General features: G+C 46.8%; 2 protein-coding genes across 17 annotated transcripts in view; one reads left to right on the top strand and one right to left on the bottom strand.

The window, feature by feature from the left end:
- The window catches only part of ANKRD6 (ankyrin repeat domain 6), a 117,302-nt gene extending 107,320 nt beyond the window's left edge, over nucleotides 1–9,982 (top strand). For 12 of the 16 annotated variants that reach the window (XM_074581157.1, XM_074581146.1, XM_074581147.1 and 9 more), the window contains 7 exons: nucleotides 656–760; nucleotides 1,009–1,146; nucleotides 1,504–1,680; nucleotides 3,586–3,738; nucleotides 4,312–4,425; nucleotides 6,087–6,429; nucleotides 7,665–9,982. In XM_074581157.1, the coding sequence (XP_074437258.1) occupies nucleotides 656–760; nucleotides 1,009–1,146; nucleotides 1,504–1,680; nucleotides 3,586–3,738; nucleotides 4,312–4,425; nucleotides 6,087–6,429; nucleotides 7,665–8,236 (1,602 nt within the window). In that variant the 3' untranslated portion in view covers nucleotides 8,237–9,982. The remainder of the gene's footprint in view (nucleotides 1–655; nucleotides 761–1,008; nucleotides 1,147–1,503; nucleotides 1,681–3,585; nucleotides 3,739–4,311; nucleotides 4,426–6,086; nucleotides 6,430–7,664) is intronic. The other 4 variants (XM_074581158.1, XM_074581145.1, XM_074581144.1 and 1 more) reach the window with 3 other exon arrangements.
- A 2,377-nt stretch (nucleotides 9,983–12,359) lies between these two features.
- Nucleotides 12,360–15,486, bottom strand: LYRM2 (LYR motif containing 2). Its single transcript, XM_074581159.1, has 3 exons — nucleotides 15,333–15,486; nucleotides 13,724–13,864; nucleotides 12,360–12,762 (listed from the first exon to the last, which is right to left on the bottom strand). The coding sequence occupies exons 1-3, from the start codon at nucleotides 15,453–15,455 to the stop codon at nucleotides 12,682–12,684; spliced, it is 345 nt and encodes a 114-aa protein (XP_074437260.1). The 5' UTR covers nucleotides 15,456–15,486; the 3' UTR covers nucleotides 12,360–12,681.
- Between the last annotated feature and the right edge of the window lie 263 nt (nucleotides 15,487–15,749).

Genomic DNA, 15,749 nt, shown 5'->3' with positions numbered 1-15,749 from the left:
GCCTTCAGCCCCCAAGGCCAGCAAGTCGTGCAGATTAAGCCTTATCCTGAAGCGCTGGCAGAGGTCCTGGCTGTCCTTACTGGCAGAGGATGGAGCAGCCAGAGGCACTTGTTGCCTGTGGTGGACCAGTACCCAAAAGCTCCCAGGCTGTGTCCCTCTGCTGCCTGCCTCAGACTTCTCCCATCCTCAAGATGGTTGCTTGCACTGGAAGATGCGTTGAAACGGGGACAAAATGTCCTGTTTCTACTCTGCTGCTGTGTGTGAAATGCTACAATGCCCTTCGGGCCGGAAAGCACATGGAAGGGCTCTGTGTTCTGGTATGAGACCGGGTGTGATCCCTGCCCTGCTCCTCCTTGTCACCTCAGCAAGAGAAGGGCTTGGCTTGGCCACCTGCCCAGGGACACAAGGGGACACGGGAGGAGGCTCTCACCCCTCCAAGGGACAGCAAAGGGCCCTGATGGACTTAGCCGTGAAAACGCACCACCACTGAGCTATGAACGCCCACATGGCTTTGGCCCATCAGCATCCATCTGGCAGAGCACTTCCTTTTATATATTGCCTTCTAAGTAGAGGTGGAAAAGGTCTGCTCTATTGCTTGGCTTCAGTGGTAGGAAAGAGCATGACATCACTGAGTAACAGTGTGGTCTGCCTTCAGGTCTCACGCTTTAACCGTGGAAGAAGCCTGAGGAAGAAGAGAGAGAGGCTGAAGGAGGAAAGGCGAGCTCAGTCGGTACCACGGGATGAAGTGGTACAGAGCAAGGTACAGTCCGGCATTACCAGCTGCATCTGCTGCACGGAGGAAGCATAAATAAAACCCATCAGGACTAAATCTGTTTGGAGCCGTCACTTGTGCATGACCACGGCAGCTGTCTGAGGCGGTCTGTCGTGCTTTGCTGCTAAAGAGTTGCCCACTCGTGTGCGCAGAGCAGCTTAGAACTGGGAAATTGAACAAAGGCACCTTTTCTCCATCCGGAACTCCTCTGAACTCCCTGGTTTTGCTTCAAGCAGGGCAGCGTCTCGGCTGCTGACGACACCCCGAGCAGCGACCAGCCACCACAGAGGAAGAGCGATCTGAAGGATGAACCCCGGTCAACCTCGCCAGATCCCAAAGGGAAGAAGAGCAAAAAGAAAAAGCCAAAGGAAAAGGTATCAATAGATTTAAAACAGCAGAGAGAGAAGGGATCGTTGTTGAGCCATAGTACAGGTGTCCCTTTGGCGTGTCGGTGACTCAGGACAGCAGCCCCACCGTGCTCATGGGGCAGAGGTAGTCTTCAGACAAAACCGATTTCTGGTGGGCAAATTCTGCTGTTGAAAGTCACACGAACCAGATTTGTGTGGAAATCTGGTTAATGTGCTGACAGACATCAAGGTTGTGGCCAGCCACTGCAGCTGGACTGGTCTTTTAATCAGGTTTTTGCTGTAATTATCACTATATTCTTACCAGGAATAGTTTATACCAGGGGGCTCATAAATAGGGAAAACATGGTGTGTTATGTTACGCAGGTTTCGGCACTCTCGGACCCCATCTCCCCAGCTGATCAGCAGACTCTCCCTCGGCCCCAGCAAAACGTGCCTAAGCGCAGAAGCAAACATCACTGCTCCTCCCCACCCCCTCCCCACGAGGTGCGAGCCTACCAGCTCTACACGCTCTACCGAGGAAAGGATGGGAAGGTGATGCAGGTGAGGCGGCCGCTGCCTGCCTTTGGGCTTCAGCTGCGTTTTGGCCTGAAGTCTGGTAAACAATAAGCTGGTTTTGTGTGTGCTAAAGTTGACGTACTTAACCAGTTTTGGTCTATGAACTATTTCCTTTTTTGAAATAAGGTGTGAGCAGTGATTGGAACCGACACTGGAACTTTCATGATACACTTTGAAATATTAGGATTTCCAGCAGGAAATGCAAAGAGCTTTGCCAATGGAAGTAAATGAAAGCCGTGTGTGTGCACAGAAGCTTACTACCTAAACCAAGAGCTTGAGTATGCTCAATACATTTTGTTTCAATTCTGTTTATTGCAACGTGTCTTTGGGGATTCTAGGATTACTGGAGGCAGGAGTGGCACAGAAATTGGTTCACAAATAATCCAGGAGATACCAACTCATGTGCATTTATTCCAATTTAGAGACTGGTATTTTACTCCACTCAATTTGTTTTACTCTGCAAATATTTACTAGTACGTGTTTATAAAAGAGCATGAAAACAGTCAGAAAATCGCCCTGTAGACACTATAAACTTCTGCACTGTTGCTTTCTTAATATTGCCCTCCTGTACCTCCGGGAGGTAAATCCTTTCATTTCCTCAGCTTCTCACATCCATCCATCAGCTTTCCTTGGTCCCTTGCTCTAGGTAAGAAATTCAGCAGATTCTGAAGATCACTCAAGTCAGACTTCAGAGGTTTTACCGGGCATATTTTCCAACATCTCACTGCGTAACGCTTGGGAAATTTCCAGATAGGGGCGCTATGGGATTATCGAAATAGCAGACATCAGGAGGGATGGAGGGAGGACCTTTCATATGTTAAAAGGAGTGTCTCCTTGCAGATCCCTGCCCCTAGGATCTGATGGTAGGAGGATGGGCCAGTAGGAAGAATTTGGGGAGCAGGAAGAAAGGTGCAAAGAGCGCACAGGATTGATACACAAATCTAATCTATGCAGCTAGACTCCCTTATAGCTTAATGCAGCTAGACTCCCTTATAGCTTTTGCTGAAATACATAACACTCCTCTCTTCCCTTCTCTTTTTGCTCATCTGTCTTCTTTCATGCCCTCAGGCCCTGAATAGCAAACAGAATTTCTTAAGTCCATGTATTTCTGAAGCTTTCCCTAGCACCCCGCAAACCATCCACCTTCCCCTGCCAAGGGAATAACCCCCAGTTTGTGAAACAGGACTGCAGGGCCGAAGGAGAGAGGCTCCTCTGCAGACAGATTCAGAGCTGCCACTCTGGGCTCCAGACTCACCCCCAAAGGAGCCAATTTCTGCCTGCGGGCTGCACAGGAAGGCTATGAGGATTAGCTGTCCTCGCTTAAGGGCGCCTTTTGTGACCATCTCCCCGAGAGATTTAAATGTGGTCAGTGCAGCTGCCCTTGCAGAGGAGCCTTGGGACGGTTTCACGCAGGTCGAAGGAAGGCAGCGGGTGTGCGCAGCAGGTAAGGGTCAACCGAATGCCAGCAGGGTGAAGGCAGATGGGAGCAGTGAGGCCTCACCACACAGTACACGGAAAAAATGAGCACATATTGTCATTAGGCTAAAAAACAAATGCACACAAAACCACACACGTCCACAAAATCAGATTTTTCGTACAATTCAGAATTACAGCATCGAGATAGAGGTAGAGGCCTATAACGTGGTAAACCCTCCTACAGCACAGAGTACCACAGTACACACGATCTAAGCTCATTGCTGCTTGCAGCCCCAGCAAAATCAACTTTTCCAACTAATAGCCTGTTTGCTGAGCCTGTTAGGTGTTTTCAGGAGGGTTAGCTACAGTCCGTGGTACAGAAGAGCCAGAGACTGACTCAAGGAGCTGTGATAATGTTCCAGTTGCACTAAAAGGACAGCGGAATGTGGCAAGTAAATGTATTGCTCCTTTCAGGCACCGATAAATGGATGTCGTTGTGAGCCCCTGATAAATAAACTGGAGAATCAGCTGGAGGCAACAGTGGAAGAGATAAAAGCTGAGTTTGGGACAGTACAAGATAAGATGAATGTTAAGCTGGGCCAGATGGAAAGCAAAACTCAACATCAAGTAAGAATCTGACCCAGAGGTCTGCTTGCCCACATGACTATTAGAAACATATCCTAAGCTTAATGAATATTTTCATTGTCCTGATTCGTTTATTGCTTCTTGTGTTGTAAAAATGAACCTGATATCTAATACTCAAGACCAGGGAACTGTGACATTCCACAGGGATCTAATGTTGCAAACTGAGGTCTTGAGAAAAACACATTTCATGTGTTAAGTGGCTTCAGGTGCTTTTTTAGACAATAAATCTAAACTGCTTGAGGCTCTAAGAGGGAAACTTAAAGGCAGTCCTACAGCTGGTTGGTTCATAATTGTAAAAATCCCTCTTGCTGAATTCTGTTTGCACTGAGATTCAAGATCCTCTGAACTATTTTTTGTTTTTAATGTAATTGTTATGCATTGGTACTTTTGTGCTTGAACCTTTTTGCAACCTACATCTAATTGTATTTGGCAGCATTCCTAGAAATGAAGGCTGAAAGACAGACTGTACTTTGACTTACAAGGTTCACAGATGGGGGTTTTGTTTGGTTTTTAACATGATCATCTCGGCTAAATTGTGGTGGTTTTTTCCCACAGCTCCGTGTTTTGGACAAGCTTATGGCTGAGCGTCTGTCCGCAGAGAGAACAGAGTGCCTTCACCGCCTGCAACAGCATGCTGAGCTGGAAAAAAATGAGGGGGAGAAACGGCAGGTAGGGCTTGGAACAGCTAGTCCCTGTGAGCTCTGATGGATCAGCTCAAGAGTTTCGTTCCAGCAGGCAAAGAGAATATTGGAGATTTATCTCATTCGTCTCTTGAAACAGGCAAAAAAACCTTCAAAGACCAAATTATTCCTATTCACCACCTTAATCTCTACACCAAATTTATAAAGCTTTTGCATTAGAAATGGGGAATGTGAAATCCAGTCCCACTGTCATAATTTAATTTGGTGGGTCTGAAGTGCGGGATCCATAACAAAATATCTTTTTTTCTAACAGAGTGCTTTGTAAAAATTCCTGACGGTGAATTTTTAATGGTGGTGCTTTCAGCTTTTGCTTCATTAGAGGACATCTGCAGGAACATCTGCAAATAGTAACAAAGGCTAAGATCTGCATCATTCCTTTTACTTCTCATCCATTTGGTTATGTGCCCTGGGAATCCCTCTCCTCTTCTCTGTCTGATCCTTTTTTTCCACCATGTATTAAAAGGCTGCAGTTCTTCCCTCTGACTTTGGCACTGGTGCACCATCTCCAAGCTGTGCATTACTGCCAATAGGCAAGTTCTTTTTGTACGCTTGTTTAACCAGCATTACAAGAATAACTGTTCCCATAGAGATCCAGCTCTTGCCCTTCTACCTTCTGTGAAACCTCACCATTAAAACACGCCAAGAAGTTTGTGTTTCTCCCCTCGCACAGGTATATTTAAAATACAATTAATTTTCTCATTATTGGTATTCTTCTAAGAATATGGAAATACACGTTGTGCTAGTAAAAGGTCATGACTTTTCGTAAGAAGGTTACAAATCCTTGTCAAAAGACTGGCAGCTGTGATAATCTCAGCATTAACTACTGATCCAGGGACTTTAGCCTAACATCCGCAAAACCCTTTTCTCCAAAGAAATGAGATACCGGAGTGATACATCAGGTGAACTGAAATTACCATTAAGCAGCATCAGCTGTTCCTGTTCTCTTGGGTCTAATTGAAAATACTGGAAAAACTGAGTTGGGCTTTACTGAATGCATTGACTGAACGTCCAGGTGCATGGGAGGGCCTGACCTAAATTCGTGATGTCATGTGAACAAGAGGGTGAAAGAGTTACTCATATTTTAAATGATTACTGGCAAATGCCTCTGCAGCTGACACTTACTAAGCACCTTTGTAATTTGAAAGCTGTTAGTAATTTACCATTTAGTGTTGGACTTATCTTTATCAGGGAATGAACAGAGGGGCAGAGGTGGGTAATGCCATAAAGCTGTGTCCCAGAAGGGTCTAATTTGAATTTCACTCTTGAAAACTGGTAGCTTTCACCACACGTGATGCTCCTTGCACTTAGAAAGTACCATTGACTGTATGATTAAACAAGTCAGCCTTGATCAGAGGACCTAGAGCTGCGTTTGAAGTAGCACATTCAAATCTAAGAGGTGGTAGCTTGGACTAAAGAGGGTGCCTTTCATCAGCTAATGCATAGTTCTTCATCTTCTCTGATTTGCAGCCCTTTAAATATTCCCAGTGGCAGCATGTACAGGGGATCTAAGCCCACAGATACCACAAGCAGAAGGCTTGCTTCTCTTTGTCCCTGCCACACGTCCTCAGCAGCCCAGGAACCACAGGATCTAATCACAGGATCATCTAACTCACAGTCTCTTTTCCATAGATTTCCTTGGTCGATGAGCTGAAGACGTGGTGCATGTTGAAGATTCAGAATCTGGAGCTCAAGCTTTCTGGTGATTCCAGGTCATCAAGACCCAAATCGACTTTGTCCACTTGTGAGTCTCTCACTGAGACCCTGGAAACTGAGAACAACCCTCACAGTGCCAAGGACTGTAAAGCCACCCAGCCCATGCTGCAGTCAGAGGGCTCCCACCAGCATTCCTACATCACGCTCCCAAACAGCCTCTCGGAAGATGGGGGAAGGAGCAGAGTCCAGATGCCAGAACAGAGCTTTGGGCAACATTTTTGCATTCCACAAGATGGTGCGTCAGGTACAACCTTGTCAGGTACTTAGATGTCATATTAATTCAAAGGCAAGCTAATTAACTGAGGGATACTTACATTAATACCACAGATATTAATTCTGGCTGTGTGCTTTTCCCCATCCATATGCATAATATTTTGGGATTAGAATACACTTCAAGGCAGCTGGTAGGAATATTTTAAGACACAGTGGGGTGGAATTCCAGTGGCTCTTCCTGATGCTTCCATGTCAGTGTGTCTTTGAAGCCAAGTCCTTTGATGCTCTGAATAACTCTGTTTTCTGAAATTTCTCCAGCTTCCCAGTCAGAATTGCTCCCACCCCACTGTCTGTCAGGAAGGCGTGCAGGTTATCCGAAGTCTACTGATGAAAGTGTATTTTACTTAGTGCTTTTCAGATGTATGGAACCTATAATAGCAGGACCTAAAATACTCGTTTCCCCTGGTAATATTCAAACTGCAAGGATCTAGAATAAACCTCTCACTTTATCCTCTTTCCTTGAACCAAAGTCTGTTTGATTATTAGTTCATTTGACAAGAACAAAACCAGATGAGAACACTGAAGCCCATTCAGGGATCATGGCCCCCCAAAAGTAGGGAAGACCTTGGTTCAAGCCACTTCTTTGTGCTTAGCCAGGGAAGTTTTTGAAGAAAAAGGCAACAGTCAGAATGCCTGGGTCTCCACAGCTAAGGAGAGCGCTGTCAAAGCCCTGGGCTTCTGTAAAATCCATTGTATATGTCCCCCCAAAGCACTGTGCAAAGTGAACAGACATAGACATCGATACCCCACCAAACTAGAAAGGCAGAAGACCACACGGGAGATCTTGTGGCAGCATGAGTGTGAGCTCTACTGCACTGAACACTTCCGAAGCATCAAAATGTATTACCTTTGCAAAATTAGTGGGGCTTCAATTCTTGTAGAAGCAGGGGGGTCATAAATATCAGCAGATGTGAACTGCTTTGGAGATCTAGCCTGATCTTTGTTACGCGTCCTTCGGGTGAAGTCCTTTGATTGTTGTCAGTGTACAGTCCCACCGCCGCAATGCAGCGCCTCTCTGCCTGAAACAGCTTTCCTCTTTTAATGAGTCTTTATTATATCACCTGACTGCGAAGATGCGATAACCTAACACGAGCCTCTACAATGCACACGCAGCGTGGTACGTGGGAAACCGCATCATTCCTAGAACAGTGAGGATTTCTGAACGCTAAAATAAATGCCCAGAGCTTTTCTCAATATATCTCTATATATTTTATTCTGTAGGTACAGAGCAACAGTTAATTGTTGGCGGACCAGTTTCTTCTTCTGCCCTTGCCCAAGATGTCAGGCCAAAGGACAAAGCTGTTGGTGCCAGCACGTTCCACAGGTTCCAGCAGGAGCTGCCCTCCTCCGAGCTTTTGGGCTCCAAATTAAGACACGTTAAGGTTCAGGCTGCTTTGCAGCCCTTGACTGAACCTGCGAAGACTGAACAGAGTGGCTATTTCATCGACAAAGGAACTCAGACAAAGAAGTCCAGCAAAAGCGGGCAGTCGAGGCACAAAGCTCTGCACCACGCAGGGGCACAGCAGAGCCAGGAGCAGCAGCCCTGCGCCCTGCCAGGGGGACAGCCGCCTGCCCCTCCGCTCAGAGACACCTCCCAGGCCCTGGAGATAACACAGTACTTCTTCGAGGCCGTTTCCACACAGATGGAGAAGTGGTATGAACGGAAGATAGAAGAAGCCCGGTGCCAAGCTAATCAGAAAGCGCAGCAAGACAAAGCCGCGCTCAAGGAGCACATTAAAAGCTTGGAAGAGGAGCTCAGCAAATTAAGGACTAAGGTGCAGAAAGAGAGCTAGCACCTGCCAGGCAGGTAAAGACAAGCAAGGGGACTCATTTGGGAACCTGCTGTACAGGAATCTGGGATATTGTTAGATATATTACATTTGTAGTGCCTGTTATATCCAAACAAAATGCTCTTTTTCAGGAGTAGAAATAACTTTGGAAACTCGGGAACCGAGGAGAATTCATATGCAGACTGTACTGATGACAACGAGATGCTGCAGATCAGATCCTTTCTTTGTTATTTCCAAGAGTCCGTTAAATATTGCACTCTCAATTTCCAGGTGCTGCTTGAGAACAAACTGCGTTAGAAACCAAAACTGCTTTCTGAAAAGGGAATTTCCTTATTTCCACATAGGCCATGTGTGGCTAGAGGGTTCCACTGTGTGCTGCAAGTAAATTGGCGATACCAATACTGAAATAAATTCAGTATGTTTGAGAGCTTTTGACAGAAATTCCTTAGCTATGAAGGGCTATTGATACTATTTTAGATACTCCCTATGGCCTCTCTTTTAGTCAGTGGAGAGAAGCTACAGAACCAGCTCAGATTCCAAGCCCACGCAGGTGACAGACGCAGGCGTCCAGCTGGGAGAGGCCAGGCTCCCGCCGAGTGAGGTGCTGGGGTGAGGCATTAGGTATGGAGGCCGCGGTTGCCACTTTGGTTTTCCCTCAGTTTTACATTATTAAAACAAATGCTAAATTGGATTTGTCTTTTTTTTTTAACCGTGTCCTGGTTGCAGAGCTCCTTGTGGTTACACGGTCGCTGGGGCCATACTCGAGTAATCTGCCTGAGAAGTTTTGTTTAGGGCAGGGATGGCAAATATTTTACCATAATCATGCTCTAATTGTAGATATAATTTTTATATAAATCTCTTTTCCTTCAAGCAGCATTTCTCTACTACTGAAGCAGCTTGAAAAAGTCCTTTATCTAAAGAAGTGAAAGCTTGGTTCCCTGTATTCAAATGTCAGGGTTTTCTCCCAGGCACTTTGTCCAGACTGTCTTCCTTTGCTCCTCTGAATGATTCTTTGCTCTGTTTTCTCCCTCTTTTCTCCTAAAAGGAGAGGCGGGGCCCTGGTGAGTCTGCAGGTCTCAGGACTGTTTTCACCACCAGTCCCACAAAATAGAACTTGGCAACGTTTTACAGATTTTATGGATGCGGTTTGTTATAAAATCAAAACTTAACAATGACCAATGTTGTCCAGGCGGACAGACTCAAAATAAACTAGAGGTACCGTAACTCGTTGCGTCTGCAGCCCTTCAGGGTTTCCTCCTTACGCCTCTGAGAAGGCTCCATCAGATTCTCCTAGAAAAGGAACTTTACCTAACAGATCGTGACAGAAAATTGTCCAAAACCAATTCAAATACAGCATAGTATACTGTTACATTGAGGAGAAAGAGATTCTTTTTCTGTACTGAGGAGCCCTAAAATCAATTCAAAATACTTTACAGTATTGAAAACACCATTCACTAATTGGTAATTAAGCTTTCATCTTCTTAGCAGATGTACAAAGCAAAGAAAATTGTATTATATAACTATTTTTAAAGTTCCTATTAATGCACTATCAAGACAAGAAAATTGTATCTGCAGTTATGGAAACATTAGTTTTATTGCTCTGACTTCTGTAATCTAATTTAGACACTTTCATATGTTTACAGTTTTGTTTAAGCTACTGTAGGAATGCAGAAGCATGCTATTTAAGTTTTGTATCATCTTGATCGAATTGAATGTTTTGCCAAGCAATTAAAGTAAGTGTTGCTCAGACATCTGTGGTGTAGTGTTTTCTAGCCAGAGGAAGTGGACACAATCCCTTCCCCCGACTCAGTAGGGGGAGCAGAAAATTGGGACTTCAACGGGTGAGATTTTGTGTTTGTGGCTGTAAAAACATGGAAGCCGAGTCTACCCTCTGTCCCAAGGGAGGCTGTGGGGACCGGCTGCCATTTGTTAGCTGATGCCCGCACCCAACTAAAGAACCAATATCGATCCCAATACCAATATAAAATATACAGGGATTATACTCAGCCAGTGCTATCAGCAGGAAGCTGTGCGCTCCCCGCAGGGGACAGCAAATCTCAGACACTGCGAATGCTACGGCTCCGGGAGGAAGGGAGGGGGTCAGGGGTCTGGCACTGGGGCAAGAAATTCTCTGGCCTGCTGCCATCAAGGGAGAGAGCACCAGGCAGCAAACTTCCTAATTTATATCGAATGTGACATTCATGGCAGGAAATAACCCTGGTGGCAGCCTGGGTCAAGTGACCAGGTCTTGCTCCTTGTTCAGCCCTGCACCTGGCAAGGCTTGAAAACACTGAGACCTTGAATCCCACGTGGCCCAGCTGGCTATAAAGTAAATAATATTTTCATGAATATAGACACTAGTCTTCTAAAAGTGCAGTTTTCCCAAGCATTAGAAGAGAAATTAGTCCTGTCTCTCTCAAACTTGGCTGCAGAGTACGGGTTTTACAGGTTTGCTGAAGCCAACAAGCGTGCTGTAAAATAAAGGGAGGCATTTTCTGCCCATTCCTTTCTGCTACCCTCTGTGGTCCTCCCTCCTTCAAAACTACTGGAGTTGAAGGACTTCATATTAGCTACCTTTCTCTGCAGCACACACTTGGGAGTAAACTTACCCTAGCAGACTGTACTTGGGCTCCTAAAGGCTTCTGGCAGGTAATTTTACCTTGTCAAGCCCCCAAAGCAGTGGAGATCACGGGCAGCAGCACACAGGAGCTCAACACCTGTCCAGGGCACTGCATGTCAAGACCTATTCCTGGATTACGTGGCCACAACCTGGAAACACAAACTGGAGTCAAAGGAGTGGTGCAGACCCAGGGCTCCGAATGGAAAGTACTGCAGCAGGGTAAAGTCTCTTAATTAAGGAGCAGAACTCAAACCACCAGCTAAAGGGAAAGGGAAGGCTGCATGTGAGAACAAACTGACATAGATTACGCCTTTCTTTAGTCAAAATTCCTTTTTAAACTGCATTTTCTGGTAACATGAAAAATCAATCCCCAACACACTACTGTTCTGTCAGACATTCTACCAGAAAATGTTAACAAAATTGAGATTTATTTTTTTTTAACAAAATATTTAGCTATACATATTTTTCACTGCCTGATTAGAAGCTCAAAGGCTTATGTCTGTAGAAACCTGAACTCCTTAGCAGTGTCACTGGTTGCCTGGGCCACATCCTTTACTGCAAAGCTAAATAAACATCATAGGAAAGGATTCTAGAATGACTTCCAGAAAAAGAATTAGGAAAGAAAATTAAAGGCATTCTTTCTCATCAAGCAGCAGCTTTTTGCAGAGCAGCTTTGCTTTAGCACGTAGCTTTGAAGACCCTTTGTTTGGCTCTGGCAAGAAGTGTGTGTCGGGCTCCTGAGTCCTGGAGTGGGAATTCTGCCCTGTCCTGTCCCTTGTGCCAGCGGTGGGACTGACTGGACTTGCTGTGAGCGTCCAGCTCACTGACTGGGCAGAAACCCAACTTGGGAAGGGGGGGGGGGGTGCTCCGTACGTCAACCGTCACGGCAGGGTGGGAGAGGGAAGGGTTCCTCCATCTCCTGAGACCACAGCCTCACCTGCACACAGCCGCTGCACAGCCAGGTCTCTGTCCACTGTCGTCTGGCTTGTTCTGTTGAGAAATTCCCAGACCCACTTCGGCATTTTAAGTTGTAAGTTATGTGGGGGTAAAAAAAAAAAATAAAAAATACATGGCAGTTCAGTGGACGGTGAGAACATTTGCACACTGAGAATTAAAAGTGGAGTAATATGACATGCGGAAAAACAGACCACAGCATTCACAGTTAGCATTTCCTAGTTGTAATTCTACCGTATCTTTCCTTTTAAATACTAACTTGAAGGTACTTCCCGTTAACAAGCATTTCTGGGGCTAAAATCTCTCATTCTCATCTACAAAGACCTCCCCCTTTTGAGTTTTATTCACATCACCAACTGAAAATCATCATCTAAATACAAAACATTTTCTTAATGTTTTATTGTGTTTATTTGTTTTGGGCCCATTTGTTTATCCCATATGCTTTTTTAACCCCAAATGCTGGTAAAAATCCTCAGCAGAGTAGGGAAAGAGCTGTTACCACTATGAATGTTACCACTTAAAGAGTAGCCACAATAGAAAACAGACAAAATAACCTGGCTTATATTTATTTTCCATTTCCCGGGCAAAACATTGCTGTTGCCGTTTTCGGTGCTTTCTGCTTTTCCCAGAGCACACGCTACATCACCTTTTCAATTCTTTAAAAGTCCTTCGTGTCTGAGTGATTTCCACACATGAGGGAGAGGAAGGGGAAAACAAACAAACAAAACCCCCCCACTGTGGTAGATTCCGCCTTCAAACATCACCGGGTCATCAGCAAAGGCCGCTATTACAACCGCATTCTGGGAAAAAATACCTTCCTTTTTTTTTTTTTTTTAAACAGTAGATGACAGTCCAGCTGTCAACAAAATTAAGATCAGGATTTTGCCAGTCTAAGTGTTCTCTGAAGTTCCTGAAGTTGCATGTTGCCTTGCGTAATCATCATCCTGATTGCATCCTGTAAAACAAAAGGGACTCTCCTGAGCTGAAGGGCTGTAGGCGGCACAGGTTTTACACGAGCATGCAGATTTTAACACATTCAAATATACACAATTCTCAGCAGCATTGCTGTGATCTATTTCTTTGTGTGAAGTAACACTATAGTCACTGAGATAGCTAAAAACCAGGTGAATAAATTTTCTCCAATTCCTTAATGATGTGTTTGGGGGTTAGTTATATCTTTACTTTAAAACTCAGTTTTGAATTGTGTTCAAATGTGTAATAATGTTTTCTTTACGCTTCTGTGTCTACCGCCTTTGCAAGTAAATAGTGACAACTGCACAGGGGCATGACGAAGGCAGAGGATTTAAAGAACAAAAGTGGTTGCTTCTCTCACCATTAATTTAATCTAAAAGTCCTGTAGTGCTTTATCTGCATGATTCAGCCACCAATTCCTTGAGCACTGGCGAGAAAAGGGAACAAACTAGAAGGCAAAGGACAGGAGCCATTCAAGAAGCATCAAGGTTTCTGCATTTCACACACGCTTCGTATCCACAACCATCCAATTTGATTTTGGATGAGCATCGTTGAATAGAATTGAAATTAAAAGATGAAAAACAGAAGCTATAATAAAGCCTGAGAGTTAATAAGTTTATGTTATGTTAGTTAGCTAATACTATTCTATGTAATTTTTCTGATTCGTGGTTTAAGCAAGTAGGATTTGTTTGGGTTTTAGCTTTTTAAGTCCAGATTATTATCTGGAAGTCAGAGACACGTTTACTACTGCTAACAGGGGGGATAATATTTAGAGATGCTTAATCAGTTCTTCGCACAAATGCTCCTTCAGAGAAATTAGTGACAGTGGCCTTCCCACCAGCCCAGAGGCGACACTTACAATGCAACACCTGGCGGCCCAGCAGAGCGGGGCACAGCGCTCGCTGTCGAAGCAGGCGCTGGGGGAGGCAGGGTCCCGTCCTCACCTCTTCTGTAGCGTCTTTATTTCTCCTGAACTCCTCCCTGGCCCAGTCCTTTAAATAGTGGCGGTCTGCTTCGGCGGGGACCTCGCGAATGGCGCGCAGGATCTTCCTGTAGAGCTGAAGGACTTGCTGCCGCCTCAGGAACTGGGAAGGAGAGAGGGGAGTCCAGACGCTGCCCCAGGACAGCCACAGCCTTAGTGGCTCTGTCTGCTTTGAGGCACATTTCATAGAATCATAGAATCTTCAAGGTTGGAAAGGACCTTTGAGATCATCAAGTCCAACCATACACACACACACAAAAACAACAAAACCAAAAAACCCCAACAACAACAACAAAAAAACCAACCAAAAAACCCCCCAACAACCTACAATCTCTGCCCTTCAGAGCATGCCCTGAAGTGCCACATCTAGACGTTTCTTAAACACCTCTAGGGATAGTGACTCAACCACCTCCCTGGGCAGGCTGTTCCAGTGCCTGACCACTCTTTCAGTAAAGTCATTCTTCCTAATATCTAATCTAAACCTCCCCTGCTGCAGCTTCAGACCATTTCCTCTGGTCCTGTCATTATTCCCCTGGGAGAAGAGGCCAACACCCACCTCTCTCCAACCTCCTTTCAGGTAGCTGTAGAGGGCAATGAGGTCTCCCCTCAGCCTCCTCTTCTCCAAGCTAAACATGCCCAGCTCCCTCAGCCTCTCCTCATATGACCTGGTCTCCAGACCCCTCACCAGCCTGGTAGCTCTCCTCTGGACACACTCCAGCACCTCAATGTCCCTCTTGTACAGAGGGGCCCAGAACTGAACACAGCACTCGAGGTGAGGCCTCACCAGTGCCGAGTACAGAGGCACGATCACTTTCCTGCTCCTGCTGGCCATGCTATTCCTGATACAAGCCAGAATGCCGTTGGCCTTCTTGGCCACCTGGGCACACTGCTGGCTCATGTTAAGCTGGCCGTCCACCAGCACCCCCAGGTCCTTTTCTGCTGGGCAGCTTTCCAGCCACTCTTCCCCAAGCCTGTAGCGCTGCACGGGGTTGTTGTGACCGAAATGCAGGACCCAGCACTTGGCCTTTTTAAACCTCATACAGTTGGCCTTGGCCCATTGATCCAGCCTGTCCAGGTCCCTCTGTAGAGCCTTCCTACCCTCAAGCAGATCAACACTCCCACCTAGTTTGGTGTCATCTGCAAACTTACTGAGAGTGCACTCAGTCCCCTCATCCAGATCATTGATAAAGATGTTAAACAAAACTAAGCGAACACCACGTTTAAGCAAACACCAGGTTCCCCCATCGCCTTTCATGGGAGATGCAGTACTGCCTTGGGCCCCAGGACAAGGCATTTTTCATAGAATGGTTTGGGTTGGAAGGGACCTTTAACATCGTCCACCTCCACCGACCCCCTGCCGCGGGGGTTCACACAGAGGAACACACAAAACGCGCCACGGAGCGTTACAAGGGCGAGTGACCGCTCGCCTTCCCGGCCACCCCGAAGCCCACAGCTTCCCCCCGCCTCGCTGCTGCCATTTGCCCGGCCGAGCCCCTGTACGCGTGGCGACCCCGCCGCGGCATACGGCCCGCTGGGCCCGCACCAGGCGGGCGAGAGCCGCCCGCTCGTACCTGCTTCAGGCTGAGGGCGCCGGGCGGGAGGCGGCTGGCGGCCATGACGCACAGCTCCGCCTCTCCCGCCGCCGCCGTCACCGTCCGGCCCTCCCCGGGCGGGCGGGGCCCAGCGGCCGCCATTTTCTGGTCCGCCTGCAGTTAGGGAGAGGCCGCTGCCCCGGCAGCCGCGTCGGTCGGGGGGAAGGCACCCCCCTCACGCAGGGAGGCTGGTCGCGGCCGCGCTGGCTCAGCCCTGCGGGCCCCGCTGCGAGGAAGCGTGCTCGTGGTCCAGAGCTGCCGGGGAGCCCAGCTCAGGCCGGCAGGAGCTGCGGGTGCCTGGTGACTGGCTGCGGGCAGCCCGAGGTACTTCAGTCAGGGGCAGTGAGGCGTTACTTCAGGTCTCCTTTACTTTCTTCCACCACTGCAAACAACCTC

Source organism: Larus michahellis, chromosome 3, assembly GCF_964199755.1.
Source record: "Larus michahellis chromosome 3, bLarMic1.1, whole genome shotgun sequence".
In the NCBI taxonomy this organism is placed as follows: domain Eukaryota; kingdom Metazoa; phylum Chordata; class Aves; order Charadriiformes; family Laridae; genus Larus; species Larus michahellis.
The sequence above is the reverse complement of the archived record's forward strand: the minus strand, read 5'-3'. Positions and strand labels throughout refer to the sequence as shown.

Bases quoted from the DNA above. Each gene is read 5' to 3' on its own strand.
- LYRM2 (XM_074581159.1), bottom strand. From the start codon at position 15,455: ATGGCGGCCGCTGGGCCCCGCCCGCCCGGGGAGGGCCGGACGGTGACG. The intron at 13,865-15,332 runs GTACGAGCGGGC...TCTCCTTCCCAG, and splicing joins GCGCCCTCAGCCTGAAGCAG to TTCCTGAGGCGGCAGCAAGT. The intron at 12,763-13,723 runs GTGAGGACGGGA...TTTGTTTTACAG, and splicing joins ATAAAGACGCTACAGAAGAG to GATGCAATCAGGATGATGAT.